Here is a 22,092-nt window from a genome sequence, read left to right as displayed (position 1 = left end):
CCTTTCAGAAACGGAAGCAGCCTCTTTTCTGATCCTCTCCTCAGCTCTTCCTGAAGTTCCCTGCTGTGAATGTTAAAAATCATCCTGTGATACCTACCCTAAGTTTATTCCCAGTCAGGCTGTAATGCTCATTTATTAATCCATTTGGCCTTTAATGAATCAACTCTTTCCATAACCAGTATTTATCCCATTAATGTGTTTGTCTAGAATAGTCATGTTTTCACAGCCTCTAGACTCAGACAAGGTCTTCTGGTGTTCTCAAATAGCCTGCATGTGTCCTGGGCTACTCTAATTGCTCTTCTCTTTACTGTTTGAACTTATCATGGTTCTCTGAGAAAGGCCAGACAATTTGTATTGAAGTTCTTTTTATTTGTTATTCCATTTTTAAAAGAATGTGTCAGTTAAAGAAATAAAAAGCATTGAAACCACAGGACTTGTGTCTCTTTCTCTCAGTAGTGTTATCTGTGAGGAGTTTTTCTCTCTCCTTTTACAGGATCATGTAAATGTTTCTGTGCTGCTGTCTTAGAAAAGGAATGTTGCAGCTCCAGCAGTACTGTCTGGTGCTGAGGAGCTTCACAGCTAGGGATCCATTCAGGCAGTGTTATCTCTCTTGGCCCATCCTCTGGTCTCCATGCAGGCAGACATGTTTCTTGATGCCAAAGTTTGTGCAACAAAATTCTACTTTCCTCATACTTTATATCCAGTGGTAAGCTTGGCTTACTTAGGCTAACTGGATTTTCCCATATTGTGTGTTGATCCAGATATCTGGGCTTGAAGTCTTTGTAGGAAAGTGAACATGCAGATTTTGGAAGGGATTCAAATTTGGGCCTTCCTGAAAGCTGCTGCCTCTGCAATGCTTCTGTTTGCAACATGTCAGTGATTTTCAGAAGGTTGTTTATTGCTGGGCTCGAAGCAAGATAAGGAACTCATGTCTGAGACAGAGTGTCCTGCTCTTGGCTCACATCCCATTTCTGGTCTGTGCTTTCTGTCACTTTGCCCTGCTGACCTAGGCTGGCTGCTCTTTTTATTTCACTCACCACTGTGGCTTAGCAGCTGGTTAAAACAGTGGGAATGCTGAGTACAGGTGAAGGCATCTGAACACTGAAGGAGTACTGTTCTTGCAGAATTGATACATGGGGATGTTCACCTTGAAGGAAGCATGCAGTGCACCCTTCAGGAGGTCTCACTTGTGATAAACCAACATAAATGTTTCTTTCTTTATGGAGAAAGTAGCAGGATTTATACTGCCATCTATGTCTGTTAGCAGGGACTGCTTATTTTAGCAGACCATTGCCTGTGACTAGTGAAAAGGCACAGTTAGAGGTCACTGAGGCAAAGAGAAGCAGCCCAGACCTTTGCTTCTGGCCCTGTCATATAGGGAGCTCAGAGACACTCTTTATGCTTTAGAAAATAAAATTTACTGTTCCACTCTAGTGCATAAGATAGAAATGGGTATAGATGTCTTGTGCTCTCTTCTTTCTTCTAAAAGCATCTCATATGAGACCTCACATGTGGTCTATACTATATGATAGTATAAATGTTGACTTGCAGTAGTGTGTTTTTAACTTCTTTAAGAACAGCTGCAGGTGGTTTTTAGGATGCTCACTTGCATGTGACTTTTCAGCTTTCTCAACCGCAGTTTGATCCTCTGCTCGCTGTTAACCTGTATGAATAATTTGCATTGTTGAGGCTTCAGATACTGGTGCAGAGCCAAAGGAACTGTTCAAACATAAATTTGAGTCCTGTAGCCAAAGAATGAACTTCAGCAGTTACATTGCTGAGCAGTCGGAATGTTTGATATTCAACATATGTAGGCTTTAAGTGGATGAGTGTTGTTCAGGTAAATCAGCATGGCCCAGGGTAGGCCTCTGCCAATCACACTTTGGAAGCCAGAGGGCGATAAAACTGCTCAGTTTTGAGTCATGTAAGGTGCTAGTCTGGATTTTATTTCCAGAGACAAAGTGTTGAAAGTGTTCTTTGGAGTGTTCATTATCATAAAGCAAAACTTCTTTTTCTTCATCACTGAAGAAAACGTTAGGCTGTTTTTCCATTTCAGATACAGGGATTCAATTATCAGAAATTTGCAAATGCATCAGAAAATGTAAAATGTAAATCAGAAGGGATTTCCTTACTTGGATTTGTTTTAATCCAGTAGAAGAAAAGCAGGACAATTTGGGGACTTATTATCCAGGGCCATTTTGGACTTTAACTAAGAAAATGACAGCGCCTTACTTAGTTGCCCTGCTTTATGTAAGTCCATGCAGTTTGAACCTGGAAGTGCTATAAAGCCAGCAGAGCTGGAATGTGTCCCTTCTGTTTTACCTGCAGAATTGCTTAGCCAGTTACAATTGCTTACAGTTACAATCAATCAGAGCTGTGTATATAAAGCCATCACAAGTAATGATACATTAGCAAAACACAACTCTCAACTTAATTTGCTTGGCTTATAGACCATATTATGCTCTGCTTGCATGAGTAGCATTTAATGCAGATAGTATCTTTTCACTTTTATACAGGTCACAGAGAATATAAAAAGTGTTGAAGACAACAAACACAGAGTTTTTCAGTACTGTTTTATACGTTCTTAAGAGTAAATCTTGGCATTAAAATAGAATCTGCTGATGTTGTTGATGCACCCTGGAGGAAGAAAGGCAAATCACTCATGCAAATGGAGGAGTATAAACCATAGAAACTCTGGCAAACTTATACTGGTATGGTTAGCAAGGAAGCAGTAGTCTGCAATGGCAGTAAGTCACTTACCAAATACCCAGTGCAATAGGGACTAATAATTGGTGGGTTCAGTGAGACTGTCCTGAGTAATAGCAGCTGAACCTGTAGCCAATACATTTCCGTCTCTACAGCGCTGCCCCGTTCACATGAAAGCTGCCAACTCATTCTATGGACACTGTTACTCATATTACTCAAGGTAAAAGGTCTTTTGAATTGCTGTTGTGTGTTTGTGCCAACTTAAAAAGATAAGATAAAAGGTAAGCAGATAATCACAATAACGTCCCCTCCTGCAAACCCTGAAGAAGTCATTAATCCATTACAGAAGTTCTGTAAACTGGCTGTGTCAGGACTGATTTAGTATTCTGAACTTTTGCCTCTGCTTTAGAGTGAGCTTTCCCCTGTGCTTAAGTATTATCAAAGAGAAGGCTTGATTCTGCCAGCTGAGTCTGATAATACTCTTGCCAGTATTACTTGTGGTGGAAGTGTGAGATTCTTAGTAAATGCAGTACTTATTAGTTCCTTGTCTTCACCTAGTTCTCCAGTCAATCTGCAAACTGCTGTTACATAACAGTTATCCAGGATAAGGGGATATATTGGAACTATTCTTAATCAGAGACATATGTTATTGTCACACATTTTTATGGGTTAGGAAAATCAGAATAAATGCACAATTCCCCCAAAAAATCTCAGATAATTTACAGTTTATGTGTCCTTTTGTTACTAAATGACAAAAAAATCAATGTCTTTGAGAAATTTAGGAGCTAACAATTTGTGGTCTCACATTGCTATCCCAACTAAATTAATTTAATAAAAATTGCTTACCTGTGAAGACCTGACTGTATGTTGTGATCTCCAGAGCCCTTTCAGTGTTTTGTAGCATATTGGTTATTCTTGGAGACAAGTTATAATTGAGCTCTTTAAAAGTGGGGTTGGGGCCACTATCTTGGGTGGATTTGGATAAAATATTTCACCCTTTTCTTCAACAAACAAGAAGAAATAGGTAAGGTATAAACCAAATATATGTGCTGTATGGAAAAGACTGTTTTAAAGACTTGAAATAACATGTGTTGGTCACCCTCCTCTCCCTCAGTTATCTGTTTAGCAAATGCTAATAAAAGTAAAAGCTGGTGAGAAAATGTATTTGCTGCAGTATTAGTACTCAAGTGGAAGTTTCAACAGGTACATAGTTTAGCTAAACTCAAGTCAAATAACTTGAAATCAAGTTCTCCATGATAGTCACATATGGTAGGTAGGGAAAGCTGTAAGCTTTCTTTTGTAGTCACGATTATAAAAACTGCTTTAAAATGAACTGCCTCTTATTGTTTCCGTTGCCACATCTGTAAACAGTGCGTCTGTATTGATAAGAATGACAGATGGAGCTGCATTTTTAGCTGTAGATGAGTAATCACTATAAAGACAGCTGTGCTGGTGGGAGAGCTTCTTTCTGTGAGCTGCTGCTAATGTCTGCTTTGCCTTTGGAAACTGACCTGATGGATGTGCCAACAGAGCTCATCTTCACTCTTTTGGTACAAAATCAGCGGGATTAGACCAGATCAGCTATTTAATCAACATAAGTTAACCCAGTGATGTGTGATAAAATCTTTATGGAACTCTACATGATCATCTGCACCACTAGATCTGGAAATCTAATTGTCTCAGGCAAAGAGGTGGTGACAAGCAGCTGAGAGCTGGATCTTATACCAGATAAAGCTGTCTTTGCAGAAGGCCATCTTCCCATTGCCAATTGCAGGAGCTCTGGGTTGATTCACACACCAGCATGGAAGATTCTTATTGCATTTTCTGTGCACGATTTTTACAAACAGAAACAGCAAACACTAAAGCTTAATGAATTGTGAAGCTCATTCTGAACTCCTAATGTCACCATAAGGCATAACTGTTTCTAGATGTCTTGTAAAAATGAAACTGCAGTGCAATTAGTTTCCAACCCTGTTTCTGTCACCACTTTTTCTCTCTCCAGTCTTTCTGCCTCTGTTTCCTTATTTACCTCACAATGATGCTGCCAGCATTAATTACTTAATGAGTTTTGTAAAGGTGAGATGTGGAAAAGTCACAAAGCTTTTAAACACAACCTTCTGTTGGTAAAAGTCACCTGAGTGTGGGCTGGGTTATCCATATTTAACCAGGGATTTCTCCTTCAGTCATGAGAGCTGGAGTGTCCCAATCTCAGAGAAAGTCAAAACATATGGAGGGAACAGCAAATGAAGTTAAAGTATTCCCTAAGTGCCAGTGGTAACTGTCTCCTTAGCTGGTAATTCTGAACCTGTTAAGCTTTGCTGGAAATAGATTTTGGTCTCTGATGATCTTCCTGTTGTGCAAAAATAGGCTTTGTAAGTCCACCTCCACACATGATTAGTGTTTCTTAAACTGACCAGTGATCCGTGAAAACTGACTAAAAGTGACTATTCCTAACATTACATATTCCATGGAAGGATTTTGGTTTTGGATGGACAAATACTCCACTAAAAATCACTCATGTACCCAATTATATAAATAACAGTACAGCTATGTACTGATGACTGGGAATGGCACCTAATTGATGCAAATTGAGCTCCCACTTAACATTATCAGCTTTTACTTTCCTGAAAAGCTTCTTATCCATGCCACCGTATTCTTTTTCTGTTTCAAACAGTTACTGCCAAACCCTTCCTGACAAGCACTGCCATGGCACATAGAAGTGCTGGCTTTCTCCTGTCCCAAATTCCCCATAACCCTGTGTAGTCAGTAGCTGCCAAGGGCTCCTCATGAGTTCATGCAGGTGATCTTTGAAATCTTCCAAAACAAAATACCTGTCAATTCAGAACAATAATTTCATGCCCCTTTCCTCCAGTATTTTATGTGAAACACTCTCAAGGTAAAATGCTTCTGGGTAAAATGAAAAACAAACACCTTGTGATGGCTTGCATAATGTTCTGCAAATAATGAATGTCTAGGGTTTCATCTCAGACTTCATAAGGGATAGGAAGAGTTAATTTTTCTCTCTGGATCTTGTTCTACCATTTGTGTAGTGATAAAATGTTTTAAATCACTCAGCTCTTATTTCAGGGGTATTTCTGTTGACTTCAGCAAAGGTGGCAGGCATGACTTTGGCCCAAAAAATTCTACTTTTTGATCCCACTGAAAATTTTTTTTCATTTTTCTTTCCCTGTTTTGGACTGTGAAAAATTAGTTGTCTAGCAGAAGATATCAGACACACTAAGTGATCCATCATGCCTTTGTTGGGAATGGCAGCTGTGCTAATAGCTCTCTTGGCTTCTGAGGCTACGAGGGGGCCACATGAGTTGCTTTTATTCTCAGTGCTGAGACATCCCCCATGAGACTGGAACTATCAGTACATATACCTTTATTTTAAACCAAGGTGCTTACCCTGACCACTGATGAATTCAGATTCTGTTAAACTCCAGCAGAGAAGCATCACAGCTGCCATGGTGTTTCTAAGTAAGTTCCAAGAATAAAGGACAAACTAATGGAGTTCTTTCTTACCTCTGGTCTTCCTCAGAGCAACCAGGTTAAAAGCCTTGCTAGAGATACTGGGATGGAAAGGTTGATGACTGCTTGCATTGATCCCAGTGTCTCTCCCCTCAGGTGATCTGAAGTTTGGGAACACAGTGTACCTGTGTGTAGGGTAGAGCTGAGAGGAGGAAAATGGTAGGCACAGTGGTCTTGGGTTGGTTTGAGTTGTCAGGAAGAAGGACAGAAAGAAAGAAAATGTCCTTATTTCACATTTCACTGAGCTTTAGATTAAATGTAACACTTTGCAAGAACGGGGAGAGATGTGAGATTCAAGAAGGAGTTATCTTAGTTCTTTAATCCCATTTTGCTTGCACCTTGCAAAGAATTCCCAATGATGCTGCCCTTGCAGCTTTTATACATGATCAATCATACTGATTCTCATTTACTTTTATGTGGCTTAAGGGAAGGAAAATGTGGACTAAATTCTTGCACAGCTACAATTAATAGTAACTGAGTTTGTGCTTGTGTAATCAAAATTTGTCTCTAAGATGACACTTATTTCTGGGAGGAAGGGGATAAAGCTAAACTGGAGATTTTATGGGATACTGAGAACTGAGATTTCATTGCGTGCCCATGTTCCTGTGGCCGTTCTTTACAGCTTTAAGTTTTTAATGATAGAGTAATTAAAGACTTATTAAAATCAGGGGAGTAATGAAATTTGAGGAAAATTAAAGCAGAGGTTTATTCCAGTAAGAAAGACTAGCACCCTGTTTGGATTCTTTTAACTTTAGCACCACTGCATACAGCAGCTTACTGAGAGTAAACACCTTCCCCCAATTGCTGTGTAAAGCAGAGTCACAATCTTGTACAGGAGCCAGATTAATTCAGTTCCTGAAGCTGTGCATCATGACATAAAGAGGTCTTACCAAGCCGGACTTTTCTGAGGCTTCTCTCTCATAAATCTGCTTTATGAGAGAGAAGTTGTGCTTTATAGGTACTCTCAAACACTTTAATTTACATTAGGTAAAGAGGCCATGAACAACACAGCCAAGAAAACCCAATTAGCCCATAGGCAAGTCAGCAAGATCAGTATTTGTTAGGGGAGTGTGTGTGCTAAGCAAACACTGCTAATCTTCTAAAACTGATAATTGCATGCTTTCTTCAAGAGAGAGATTTTTCTGCCTAATACTGTTGCTGCTGCTTATTGCCAAGGAACCTGCACTGTGCAATTATGGCTATGAGAGGAACAACATGCTCTTTTATTTCATTAAGGAAAGATAAGATACAGGTGAAATGTACCTAGCCAAAGTGTCTGGTGGTTTGGGAAGCCTATATTAGGGAAGAAATGTAATGGCTTACCTGAAGCAACCTATTCTCATTTGCATCTCCCACACTTTATCTGAATCAGTGCAGTCAATATACATTAGAGACAAATCAATGTGCAAGCAGTGCAGGCAGTGTTCTTACTGATACCACTCATTACATGAGGAACATTTTGTGTTGCCAGGTGCCGAAGACTGAAAAGACATCAGGAACGTGTGATGTGTGGAATGTCTTTTTAAAACAGAGTGAAGAAAATAAAAATCTATCTTCTTAGACTTTTCTGTAATAAGCTCTATATTAGTTAACAATGGGATGCAGTATTAGTACAAAAAACCAAATAAGCAAAAAAAAAATTCCTCTTATCATTAATGCAAAACAAAAAACATACTCTGTTTATGCTTGCAGAGAAAATACCATGCTATTCATACCATGCTAATATGTTATTTATATTTTACCTTGGAGACTTATTTTTTTTTAAAGACAAGCAGGATAAAACACTAACTTCAAAGGGCAATAATTTAATCACTAAGCCTGGCTAAGAGTCTCTTGGCAATTTTACCAAGTCATAAAAATATCTAAGGTTGAAAAAGTAATTAATTTGCTTAGTTTTCTTTGTGGTATAATAAAATATAAAAGAAATGCCTGAAGTACAGTATTACTGGGCTAATCTAAGTCATTCACTGAGAGCTCCAAAATCTTGTGCCTTTCATTAGAAAGGCTTGTCTACCAGGCCTTGCTTCAAAGGGTCTTTATGGTAAATGGGTAGAGGATGTCAGATGATAGCCTTTTTTTAAGCTTTATTATTTGTACATTGTCACACAAGGTTTCTTGTTTCTTCCAGCTGTATACCAAAATCTGCATATTGCTAAAACCCCATTTTTTCCTCAATGAAAAGAGGGATGTCCCAGATTCATTTCCAAGCAGGAGATAATGGTAACTACTCAGGGCTCCTCCCCTTGCTCACCTTGAGGACACAGAACTGTTGGGATGTTCATAGGCCCTGCAGGGACTCCATCATTTCAGCTGTGGCAGTTCCTGTGGGAACTCTTTTCCTCCCATGGCTGGGGTTTGTTCAGTAGCCTGGTTAATGACATAGCTGTGACTTGGGAGCTGCACCTGAGCTCTCTTCAAGTCATCTGTGACTCAGGGTGCAGCTGGGCCACTCCATCATTGAATTAGTCTCCATAAAGATAAGTGTTGCATGGTTACAGAGAGGAAATATGTCCCTTCACTCAAAGAGTTTAAATACAGTCCTGTACTTATTTCTCTGCATATTAACATGGGTGTTTTAAACATAAACTTCAACTGCCAGATCAATTTTATTCACACATTCTGAAACAACATGCACAACTTCATTGTGAAATCTGTGCTGTGATGCTATGGGGCTCGCTGCAATTAACATGAGGTGTGATATCTCACAAATTGCTATGCCAGAATTACTCATACCTCAACTGAGCTGAACAAAAGATCTACTTTTAATGTGTGATGCTACAAAGATAACAGGACTTAAGGTGTTGAATTCTGGCAACCATTTGTATATTGTTACCTTTATAACAAACTGGGACTCTGATTCAAACTTCATGTCTGTCTTAATAATGGGAAGCCTTTATAGAAATGTCGTACTTACAGACCAGCAATCTTTGAAAGTTTATTCTATGGATAATTCTAATTGATTTTCCATTTCTACAGTTAGAACTGGTGTATGTCTACTGGTGCTGTAGATGTGAAGAATACTTCTTGAAGTTTCTTTTCAATTCACATTCTGTTACAGTTATATTATTGTAATAGAATGTGAATTGAAAAGAAATACTAAGAAGTATTTTCAATATCCATTTTGTTGTGTTACAGTGTGACTTACTACATTTTTCTCTGCAATAATTGGACATATTGCTGATACACATACACATAAATAAGGACAGTCAATGTGCTTTGAGCTCTGGCATGGCAGAACTACTTAACTACCATTGTAGATCACTTTTCATTTTAACATCTAAACTTAAGGCAGCAATAAAATAAGGATGAACATGCATTTTCATGACTTCCATGATTTAGAGAAGTTTGTGAGCTCAGGTTGTAACAGCCAGCAAAGTTTTGCATTTTTAAGGGTAGACAGTTGTTTAGAATATTTGTTATATTTTTAAATCAAGCCTGAAGCCACCCAGAATGGGTGGCAGAAGAGAAGGAAGAAAGCTTTTTCAGGCAAGGAAGTAAGATAATAATAGTTTTTTAAAATTTGGCACTGAGGTGTTTTCACCAGAGTTCTCATAGAATTTTGCTGGAGTGTGCCAGTATCACACAAGAAACAGTTGCTCAGTATTGTGTTACCTGCTCCTTTATGTTCAGTCTGTAGAGCATATGGAGTCTGTCTGTCTATTGAAAAGAAGTCAAGGCTCATGGTAGAGGGATTTATGCTTCCAGCTTGGAAAGGCCCAGAACGAATCCAGGGAGTTGTCCAGATGAACGCCATCCCATCTCCCTAGCAATGACTGCACTGTGGGCACTCTTCAAATACTTTTTGATAAAATAGGCATAAATCAAGTTTCACATGAGAGAGAGTATCCTTATGGAGACTTTGGCTTCTGTGCAGAAGTTCTGTAGCTTCCCTCATGATGTCAGAGCATTAGGTGGAGAGATGCACTTGCTCAGTAATAGTAATAAGAGACACATTGGAACCCGTGTGACCTTCATGAGGGTCTCCCACTTTAGTACTACTTTTCAATTCTCTGACACATGCTAGGGGCCTCTAAAGATCTGTTTCTTTTCTCAAGTGTGGTTTTGGCCTGAAGGTGATGAAGCATGGGGAGCCTCATGACCTTCACCTTCTCTTCCAGATCAGAGAACATTTTGCTTCTCTTTCCTGTTACTTTCCCATGTATTCTGTAAATTATTAAGAGAATCAGATGTATCACTCTTGCCAATTTTAACAGAAAGGAAATTACAACTGGAGAATAAATTGTTTCAGATGTGTAAATTGACTTTCTCTGCCGCCTTTTATTCTTGCAGAGGGAGGCGATCACTTACCTTGCCTAACCTTAAAACCTGCTTGGTCAGGAATCTGAGGTCTGGGAACCACCACGGGTCAAGGAGCTGGGAGACAGCCAGAGGAATATAAATACTCTGTGGCATGATAAACAGCAAAACCATATTAGAACCCATGAGGCAAAAAAAAAAAAAGAATTTTCATTCATTCTGTGCTGTCACTAAACACACTGGAAACCTTATTGGTGTGGCTTGTCAGTGGAAGGACAGCTGCCAATGGTCTAACCTGATGTGTGTGTGTAACTAAGGCTCTTGGCAGTGGCTGAAGGGTGGTTTTTTTCAAGGCCTTTCCCAATTTTTGTGGTCTTGTTTGATGGGAACTTGAGGACCCATTACACCTATAGAAGCGAGGAGGCAACTACTTTTCTCCAGTACATTTGAGTGGGAGGGCATATGTGTGTGACCCAGTGCCAGTGCACTTAGCAAAGCACATCTGCACGGTCACTGATTGATTCTAGTGCAAAACTGCACAAGGATAGATAGTGTTCATCCTTACGGTAAAGGCATTGTTGGTCCATGAAAGTGTAAAGAGTTATTGCAAATACCTTGTAATTCATTTCCCACCAAAGACAGTAATGGCTCAAAGGAGCCTTCACAGGCTAAAAGGTAAATAAACTGAGTGTTAATAGCTCCCAGGTAGGTATGCTTAGCACCACTCAGAGTACATTTTTCAGGAAAGGTTCCATGTAGCTGTCACCATTTAATAGTTCCTGATGGCAGGAAGAATATTTGCTCTGAAAGACCTTGGACTATGAATGTGGAAGACTTCTGTGTGTGTTTTTCACTTTTTATTTTAAAGGATATATTCTTTCCTTCAATTTAAAGATCTTTTAAAGATGAAGAAAGTAGAATATTATAGAGAAAGAAAATCCTTAAACTAGGACAAATGAAAATGTTTTTACAGACCCAGCATATTTCAGGTTAAGATGTGAGTGCATAATAATGGAGAAAGCATTTTAATGATCTATTGGTCAAATACTCAGAGTTCAAGGTTATGTACTTTTCAGTATGTATGGGGGCAGAGTTTGATCTACTCCTGTAAAGTCTCCTTCCTCCTTATATAGCTGGTACAAGGGCATAGAGTCACAGCAGTCCCTGGTTCCTTTCTTTTAAGGAAGAACATCCACAGAAAGGTGCTGTGATCTCTTCCTCATCCTCTACCTGGATGATCAATTCTGGTGAGCAACTGTCACAAGGAATGCACCTCACAGCCCTGTGAAGTTAACTGTGAAATCATCACAGAATTATTCTCAGGTTTCTAATACACTTAAGTTATCAATGCTGATATAAGAGGTTGTTTATTTTCTCCTTTTGAAGTATTTGCATCTATGCTTCAAACTACCTTAATCTAAAAGCTCAGTAGTTTGATCAAGTTTAAGTGTTTTGCTAGTGCCATCAAGTGGCAAAACGTTGGATTGCAAAACTCCCACCGCATTCAAATTCAGTCAAATACGTCTTGAGCAGCACCAATGAGGAAAATAATCTTGAAAAGCCTCCTCCAAAAATACATATATATAAATATGTATGAGAAAAAAGGACTGAAATACATATGGTGTCATGGTTACTTCAGTTACTTCAGTTTGCTCTGGATTCTAACTAGTAGAAAGGCTAATATTTTCGGTACTACTAGTTGATAAATATAGGCAACATATAAAGCAAATTCAGAGATCCTTGTTGAAGAGCTACTTGAACTGAAGTGGCACAATGCTGTATTCTGAATTTCCTTCCCAACTGTGTTTGCTGTCCTTTGTTACTAACTAATCCATTTTTACAGAACATGGCCCTTTGATTTCATATCATAGCTATACTTCATATCATCAGAGTAGACTGAATATTCAGTTTGCTGCTATATTCACTACATTCACAATATGTAGTTATATGGTTAATGGAAAATTACATACATTACAATATGGTTAATGGAAAATTTAAACTTACAGGTCATCATTCATACACACATCACTTTTTTTTTCCCAGCTGAGTGGCATTGTATTGTTCATTAGGAAGGTCTCTGTGCAAAGAAAACACATAAATATATAAAGCTTATGCTCGATTTCCTTATAAAAATCCAAATAAATTGGTATGATTTTGTCTTGATTTCTCAGGGGACTGCTAATATCAAAACTCATAGATGCTGCCGGTGTGGAAATTATCCCATGTTTCAAAACCTATATCATGCAGGGCTGGATTTTGAGAAGTGCTGAGCACCCATGCCTGACTTTAAAGTTCCTGAGAATGCTGAGCATTTCCCCCTGTGAAAAACTGACTCTTACCACAAACACCTAACACTCAACAGGAGCTGTGGGAATGCCTCAAATGGGTACAGGCTCCAACTTCTTACCCTATAAGGAGTTATTTCTACACTGTGGGGATCGCTTTCAGCTCCTTCTGATGCCAAAGGGCTCACAGAATCCAGCCAAACTGTATGATGGTTTTCACTGACAAGAATCTGGAGAGATCCATACCAAAAACCAAAACCAACAGCAGAGAGCGAATGAGAGTGTGAAAATGATGGAAATGCAGGTGACAAGATCAGCCATAGCCAGTAAGATTTTCCTGGCATTAGAAAAAGCCTTACAGTTTAATTAATTCTCACTGTGGATATGTCCTGAAGTTTTATTTACAGATTTCATTATAAACATATCTATTTAGGTTTATACTTTCCTCACTGAACTTTGTGCCAGTACTATCAGAGGCACAAACACAAAAATACTTCATTTGCATCTTGCCCACTTCAGCTTTTTACTCTATAATTATTTGCACTAGAGTAAGCTTTTAATTAATATCTAGTCTGTATCTCTGGTAGGTTTCATTGAGATCAGAGAAACTGTTGCTATTGGGGTTACCGTAGCTCTGTTGCTTGCCTGTTGTCTGTGTTTTACAGGAACTTAGTATGGAGGAAAGGCTACTCTCTTTTGCTCCAGAGTAGCACCATCAGGATTGTGGGTACCTGTGCATGCTCTGAACAACTCTCCTGCAGTAATATTTTACTGTGAGAGTTGTCTAAGACAAACAGCAAATAGATGTCATTAACGTAGGTTTATGAAGTAGCTTGCAAACCTCTTCTCCCGTTCTGACGGCTGTGTTGGCTTTCTGAAATGGGACGAGTTGTTGCTATGACTCATCTACTTGCTCATGAAGTACTGTGCCTGAGTTGGCCAAAATCTCTTCTGGCTTGCAATGTGAGGGTAGGAATGTAGAGACATAGACTACCTGCCGCCTAGGCAATTTCCACCCTGTGGAAAAGGGAAGGTTTGTTTCTAGACATCTTCTTTCCTTTGGAGTGGGATTCATTTGGATTAGTTAGGGGCTCTACACTACTCTGCCTGGACAACAAATAATCCAAGGGATTCAGAAAAGACAAACACAAGAGCAATGAAAATTCTTGTTTCAAGCTTGTTATACATTCTTGCACCAGTCCTATCACTGGGATCACAGCACCTTGCCATGGTTTTGGTATGGAAGTCCCATCAGCATCATTTAACAAGAGCAAGTGCTGGACTCTCCCCCTGGGATAGGGTAACCGGTTATAAGTACAAATTCGGGGATGAGAAGCTGGAGAGCAGCCCTGGGGAAAGAGATGTGGTGTTTGGGTTGATGGCAAGCTGTACGTGAGTCAATAGTGTGCCGTGGCAGCTGAAAGGGCCCGCTGTGTCCCGGGGTGCACCCAGCACAGTGCAGTGAGCCAAGCGAGGGCAGTGACTCGAGGGCAGTCCCGCCCTGCTCTGCACCACTGCAGCCCCACCTCGAGCACTCTGTGCTGCTTGGGTGCCTTAATGTAGGAAGGACATCAAACTATCAGAGTGTGCCCTGAGGAGGGGACCAAGATGATGAAAGGTCTCGAGGGCAAGACTTACAAGGAGCGGCTGAGGTCACTTGGTTTGTTCAGCTGGGAGAAGGCTGAGGAGTGACCTCCACACAGTCTACACCTTCCTCAAGGGGGGCAGTGGAGCGGGAGGTGATGCTCACCTCTCTCTTTCTGGTGACCAGTGATAGGACATGAGGGAATGGCATGAAGGTCCATCAGGGAAAGTTCAGGATGGATATTTGGAAAAGGTTCTCCACTGTGCGGGTGACCAGTCACTGGAACAGACACCCCAGGGGAGTGATCATGGCACCAAGTCTGTCAGAGTTCCAGGAGTGTCTGGACAATGCTCGTGGTCATGGTTTAGTGTTAGATAGTCCTGTGAGAAGCAGGGAGTTGGTGATCCATAAGGGTCCCTTCCAACTTGAGATATTCTATGATCATTTCACAAAAAGATTAGCTCTTGATAACACAGAGGGAGGCACGTTTCCAGTCTTTGAGTCATGTTTAACTCTTTGACATTCTAGCCTGCATCTTCCATTGCTGTTGTCCAGGAAAGACTGCAGGACTGAAGGCTATCCTTGGACTTTTCTGAATCACCCTTAAGCAGCATGTCCTGCTTCCAAAGCTTTCCTGTAAGTCAGTAATGGTGATCTGAATGCTGCATGAGTGTCTGAACAACAGAGATTTGGCATCGTCATTTGCCTATCTTTCAGTTAGCCAGTCTTTTTTTTTTTTTTTTTTTAAAGTTATGCTGTCATGAAGAAAAAGAAGTCTTGTAACTGGTTTCAGTGGAAGCGGCACCTACCCCAGTATATTTTAAAGAAGAAATCGACTGTGGTAAGAGTCTAGGAAAAGGAGCCCTAATTCCAAAAGCATTCCCCAACAGCTCCTCATCTGTCTAGACATATTGCTTCTTTTACAACATCTTTCTGAAAAAGCTGAGCACTGACTTTTCATGTTTATGCATATGGCATTTGTGTACGCTGTAAATTAGGCCAAAAGTTAAATCTTTAAGCTCAGGAAGGGTGTTTGGGACAACAGCCAACAGTAAATAATTATCAAATGATGGGCAAAAAATAAATAGAAATTTAGAACTACAAGTGTTTCAGCAAAATACCGTGTGGAGATTTCTGAGTACCAATATATTTCCACATTAATATTCAGGGCATTGTGAAAAGAATAAAAGCTTAAAGTGCTGTCATAGGTTAGCAAGCATAGTCCCGGAAGGGACGTCCTTGCTAAGGGGTGCTTACAGTTTCCTCTGGGAACTGATAGAACCTATCAGCTGGCCAGTTTGAATATGAACAATTCTCTAAGCCACTTAAAGTTGTGACCACCTCTGTGATCCACATTTAAGAATAGGCAAACTCCCCCTCCAAGCTCTCTCTCGTTTCCGGCGCTGGCACAGGTGGCTGCGGGCCCCGTGTGGGGGCCAGCGGGCCCAGCCAGGCCCTGCTTGGGCCAGGCCGGGCCGGGCCACGGCCATCCTGGAGCCATGGACCTGTTCCAGCCATGGAACCCCCCCCACTGCCTTGCCGTGGGCAGCCGGAGCGGCTCGGCTCTCCCCCCTCTCCACTGCGATAAGAAAAATTCAACATTCCAGCTGCAAAGCTGCAAGGCCGAGGTGAGATTAACCCTTTTATTGCTGTGAAGAGCTGAAAACCTGAGGGAAGAGACAGAGGAGATGCTTAAAGCTGAAATTCTGTTGTGAAGCTATGATATATCAGAGTATCCCGTTGTAATTCCATGAAGATCTGGGGGGTGGAGTGTTCAACTCGTAAGCAAAAGCACCTGCACTGAGATAGGCAGGTGCTGACGCAGCTGTAATTTCATGAGAAGTTTGGACAGGGAGAGATGGACCAGATGAGGACTTTTGCTCCAAACAGGAAAGGAGAAAACCTCAGTCCCTAGAGATGAACCTGATGAGGACTTTTGCTCCAAATGGGAAAGGAGAAGACCTCAGTTCCTAGAGATGCTCCCAGAGATAGTCCTAACAATGAAGATGAGGAAGACCCTTTGCTCCCAGGGAAGGAGAAGGGCCTCTGTTTTTGTTTCTGCACGGCTCAACCTTAAAATTGTACCCCAAAAAACTTCAAGAGTGGACCCTCGAACATGGGAAAACCAATTGCTATCTGTGTGTGACCTTGAACAAGCTGCAAGTCGGGGGAAGGGACTCACATGCAGGCAGAGAGACTCCTCTTCCTAAATGGACTGAACAATATTTGGAAGAGGGCGGCTGTCTCATTGTGATAATGTTTTCATAGCACAAGCAAGAAGAGACTTCTCTTTCTAAATGGACTGAACAAGGTTATTATGGAAGTGGTAAACAGACTGAACATCTCAAGGGTTGTCTTTTCACATTGTCAGTGGGAGAAGGGAGGAAGGTGGGGGGAGGAGGAGAGTTCTGAAGGTGGTATAATTTTTTTTCTTTCCTCTTTTAGGTCTGTTAATAAACTTCTTTATATTCTTTCAAGTTTGGTGCCTGCTTTGCATTTCTCCTAATTCTTATCTCACAGGAGATAAACAGTAATGAGTATTTTGGACCAAACCACTACAAGTGCCCATTTTTGGAATGCAGATATTTGTACTTGTCAGTCTAAATTTCTATCCAACCATTTCGCTGCCTGGTTCTTTTCTTGATAAAAGCACTTCACTTAAACATTTTGACTGTGAAAAGTAGATGTCTAGCCTATGTTGGCTGAGGGTCTTCTCTACTACCATAAGGTTGACTGGCTAACTGAAAGATAGGCAAATGATGATGCCAAATCTCTGTTGTTCAGACACTCATGCAGCATTCAGATCACCATTACTGACTTACAGGAAAGCTTTGGAAGCAGGACATGCTGCTTAAGGGTGATTCAGAAAAGTCCAAGGATAGCCTTCAGTCCTGCAGTCTTTCCTGGACAACAGCAATGGAAGATGCAGGCTAGAATGTCAAAGAGTTAAACATGACTCAAAGACTGGAAACGTGCCTCCCTCTGTGTTATCAAGAGCTAACCTGTAAGAAAGGTACATGGAGGTCCTTTTCCTTTGCTTGGTTGTCTTCTGGCAGTACACGTAGAGCAATTCCTCCATGCTTCCTGTCTGCTCCTCAGGGAAGCTTGCAGCAATTAAGGAATTCCCCGAACTCTTTATGTCTGAAAAAAAAAACCCCAACAAAATGTCTTTTGACAGCAGCAACAGTGATGGTTACCTGAAGTCTTTTAAACAATGACGACTTGGCTCTATTTTCATGACTCTGACTTATTCAGCTTATTCTGGCTAATGCTATTAGGATGAGCTGTCACCAGGAGAGGTTAGTACAACAGTGATTGGCAATTGGTTAATGAAGGTTGGATCAAGTCAATTATGTTTTGATCAGTGAGAGAAAGAAAGAAGGCAATAGATACATGCAGCAGGTGCATCTTGCAGTGTAATTGAGTCTCAGCTGCCAGCACATACGTACCTGCACTCTCCTTTCAGTACTACGCAAGTAGCATACGGGCAGCAAATATATGCAGTAGCACAGATGGAAGCTTTAGCATCTAATTCCCACTGATTTCAGAATCTGTTATTGCTGCCTTTGAAAACTTCCCCTCTCCATCTCTAGAGAGGGGTGAGAAATGTTATTGTTTAGTCACTGTAGTTCACACTGAGTGAAAGCTGTGCTAGGCACTCACATGGACCTGCTAGAGGCTGAGGGTACCCTGTACGTTTCCATACATTGGTGTCATTTGAAATCCAGCAGTTTGATGTGTATGATGAACCAAAATAAGAATCTGATGTGCCATAGATTATCAGAAAACTTTTCTGGTTTTACGTTTCTGAAGGAACTCAAGCATTCATTTACAAGTTCTATCTAAAGTTTCGCCCCCATTCTGAAAGTAGTCAGGCAGATGCCAAGTCACCTATGTGGCTGTGATGTTTGTATTCATTAAGCCAACTCTCACTGGAAACATTAATAAATCATTCCTGTTGGCTGCTATCTATAGGCTACTAAGTTGCAGAACAACCACTTTACCTTAGACATAAAAGAGAAGCATTGCATATGAAGGTGTGATCGTCTATTCAGCTGAAACAGGACTATGTTAAACTCAAAATATTTACAAGTCTCCTTCTCCCAAAAAAATATTTATAGCCAATGTTGATTCAGTGATATTTGAGATCTCAACGACACATTAAAAAATGTCTCAACCCAGAGATTATCAAAAAAGGGCTAAGGTGAACATATTTTTAAAATGTCTATTGTGAACAATCCTTAAGAGTCTCAGCACGATAGTCAATGATTTAATAGAGACTATTAGCATTTCTAACTTCCACAATTGTAGATTTATTCTGAATTCTGACAGACAACTTCCAGCTTTCTGGCTCTTTTCTTCTGAGAAAAACCCACACCACCAAAAAACTAATGTTCTGGGATCAGAACATCAGTTTGGTAGTGCCTTCTTTATTATTAAAAAGTTGCATTTCTTCCCTTCAGATTTGTTTTGTATGTCATGCAGAGCTCAAACCAGAGTGTAAGAATGCAGTGTCTTAAATTATGAGCTTGTGAAGGCCTCCAGTAACTGATTTGATCAGTACATGAAACCAACACATCTGAGGGTGTGTGCTGCCAACAGCTTCGAGAAGGTCTTGGAAGGAGAGCTCTTATTCATACTGGGATTTTAATCCAGGACTCCACTTTTGACATGAATCTCCCAGTGGTCTCTGTTTTTCAGTGCCTTGGTCTTGGAGTACATGAACTGGGTTCCTTATGGATGTAATTGTCTGAAAGATGTGTTCCAGAAATACACCAGGAAGGCACCACAGCCACAAATGGACCCTTAATCCAAAGTAAAGAGCACCTGAAATGTATTTTTTCTGCACCTCTGATTCTCAGCACCCACTGTTTCACTCTACACATCTTCTCCTGAAGACCACAATACATGCCAGATGACATAGTCACTGAGCAACATAGAGATTTGGAATTCATTGAATTTTTTTTGGAGTGGGATTGGCTGAATTCGTATTTATTAACTGTTTCCCAATAAACCTATAAATAACTACACCCATAATCTTAGTATATCAATGCTGAATCTGACTATCTGATCATAGGGTAAAATACATAGGATACCTTGTTTGTATATATATATATATATACAACCTAGCATTATTCAAATATATGTACATGCTTCTGTTTAATCAGGGGCACAATCTAGCTATGCAAATATTGGTAACAAATGCTCTAGTCCAAGAAAATAATGTAATAAAATTAATTCATGCATTATTTTTAAAAGCTGAGAACAACTGTTCTATTTATTTATTTATTTATTTACTTATTTATTTGTATTTATGCGACTAGGAAAAAATGCAACATTTTAAAAACATGTATGATATTGTAAAACATGCAGCCATCTTCTTTTCAGGTATGGCTTGTGAGTTCATGTGAGTGTGTGTTTACAGTAGCAGAAAAATGTAGCTTACTACCTGTGTTACAATAGAGATTTTCCTGGTCACAGAGAAGAGAATGCTACAACCTTGCTATGTGTATTTCATGTTTGTGTTTTAGAGCTGGGTCTAACATAGTTGTCATATGAAAGATGCTTTGCTGTTGCACTGCTTAATTTTTCCTTTTGCTGGATATCCTGTGTAGCTAACATGATTATTTTCTGTATATTCATTAAAATTTAGATCAGTTCTATAATTCAGTAAACTTCCAAGCCTATTAATAGTTAAAAGAGTGCAGATGGAAATTCACCAAATTCCTGCAATGCAAGGAATACCACAAAAACTTGCCTCAGGGCAGATATGTAAGTGGGAGGCATCAAGACACGGTTTGACAAGCGTGATAATCCAAAGTACTCTGACTGGAATTCAGATGTTGGATAGGAGACATTACAAGTAATGGAAGAAGTTATCAACAGTAGTAAACCAGAAGTCTGTCAGAAAGATAGAAACTAAGACGTGATTTTACTAACAATAGAGATAAAATCTCAAATGAAAGAACACTGGAGGACTTGAGGCTCACTCTGGAATCTGTTATGTATGGAAAAAATACAAATTTAGTTTAAATAAAAAATTGTCATGAGTGCCAAGCAGCATGTAAGTTCAGCTTTCCAGACCTTTAAAAACTGCAGGAATTCTGCCATATCCTGCCCTCCAGCTAATAGTATAATTAAGCCCTCAAAATACAGTGAAAACACATTGATTCTTGAAACTTCCTGATTACACATTGGTGATTATGAAAGCAAAATGCAAGCTTCCTGTAATTTTAAATTTTAATTTAAAAGTTTATTTCAGTAATTATAGATCAACCTGTAATCTAGGAGAAAAAAAAAGGTTTAAAATAGGAGTAGGTACGATGATAAATGTTGGTGATTGATTTGTGAAATATGCTCATTTTTTCCAAATTAGAAATGCAATATACATGTTCATTTTATTCTTTATGAGAATTATTTCAGGAGATTTTGAATGCTAAAGCCACAGTATAATTTATTTTAACAGTCCTCCTTTCAGCTGTAATGAACATATTTCCTGGGGAACTGACAGACTATTGCACAAAGTAGAAGATATTCTATTTCATTAAAGCAAAAAGAAAAAAAATGTGTCTTGCCAGAAAAACATAAAATATAATGAGAAAATACTTTCAATAACACTAAATTGGTATCAAATACTTCTAATGGAATAATTTACCTGTACAAGTTCTGTTCTTGCCTGTCTTTTGAGACAGTTGCCCAAGCAGAAATTTGAAATGGAGTTAGTACTACATTCGAATGGAAGGTTCTTGTAGGACTTCAGGTCCCTCATTTTCTTGGTAGTGTTGGGGCAGGTTATGTGGTAGCATCATGCTTAATATTTGAACTTCTAGGGGAAGATGCAGGATAAAATACCAAATACTAAAGCATTTGTTACTGCATCTAGATACTAAGGAGAAAACAGATGAATTCTGCCTAATTCTGGCAAGTGTCAACAAGAAACAATGGTTGCTCTTACTACTGCTACTGGTTATTTGTACCAGGTTACAAAATAAAACAAACATACAAACAAAAAGAAAAGAAGCAGATTAAAGAGGTGTGATACTATTGCTTTGTGTTACTGAAGAACAGAAGCTGGGAATAAGCTTCCAAGTAAGAGCAGAAACTTTGGACTTGCACAAAAAAAGACTTATGCACAGTAAGTCTCACCTGGTGAATTCAGATTTACTGTAAAGTTCCAGTCCCACTCTGAAAAGGATACTTTTAATAGAAAAGACTTTTTTCCTTAATTGCCATGTTTCTTGTCTCTATTGCGCTGAGGGGAAATGCTTCTGTCCTCCTTTCACTCGAACAAAGTTGTATTTCAACACTGGTTGTTTAGCTGTTTGTGAGGAGAGGAGCTGTATTAGGCCAGTATAAACCCCTGAGCTCTCCAGAACTTCATGCAGGCATTTATATCTAAACAAATTGCCTCTGCTTTGAGCTGCTCTGCTGTGCAAAAGAAAAGCACCAGGACTTTTACTTTCTATCAAATGAAGCTTTGGTTCACAGTGACAGAGAGTCTTCTCTCAAAAAACACCATCACCTCCTTAGATGAAGTAGACAAAGAAGCACTACTGCTTCCTCCCCCATCCTCCAAGAGCCAGCAGAGCATTCCCTTGTATCTGTGCCTTCTTTTTCTGGGACGATCCTGAGGAAACCCTCAGGAACCTGTTTGCTCCATGACAAGCACAGTAGGAGTGTGTAGTAAGGGCTAGATAAGTTCACAAAGAGAAGCACTGAATTCACTCT

General features: G+C 39.8%; 1 protein-coding gene across 1 annotated transcript; it reads right to left on the bottom strand.

Moving 5' to 3' along the window:
• Positions 1 to 397: 397 nt before the first annotated feature.
• On the bottom strand, positions 398 to 21,179 carry C2H7orf31 (chromosome 2 C7orf31 homolog). The gene is given in 16 exon segments (XM_039569332.1): positions 398 to 469; positions 471 to 645; positions 799 to 901; positions 1,076 to 1,216; positions 3,240 to 3,329; positions 3,553 to 3,666; positions 3,669 to 3,707; positions 6,232 to 6,410; positions 7,501 to 7,530; positions 12,499 to 12,533; positions 12,535 to 12,571; positions 17,187 to 17,193; positions 17,367 to 17,385; positions 17,388 to 17,505; positions 21,041 to 21,113; positions 21,116 to 21,179. Coding segments are annotated over 16 exon segments (1,290 nt in total). The 5' UTR covers positions 21,174 to 21,179.
• Positions 21,180 to 22,092: the final 913 nt, after the last annotated feature.

The sequence above is a fragment of the Corvus cornix genome, chromosome 2, assembly GCF_000738735.6.
Source record: "Corvus cornix cornix isolate S_Up_H32 chromosome 2, ASM73873v5, whole genome shotgun sequence".
Taxonomy (NCBI): Eukaryota; Metazoa; Chordata; class Aves; order Passeriformes; family Corvidae; genus Corvus; species Corvus cornix.
This window is presented reverse-complemented; position numbering and strand designations above follow the sequence as displayed.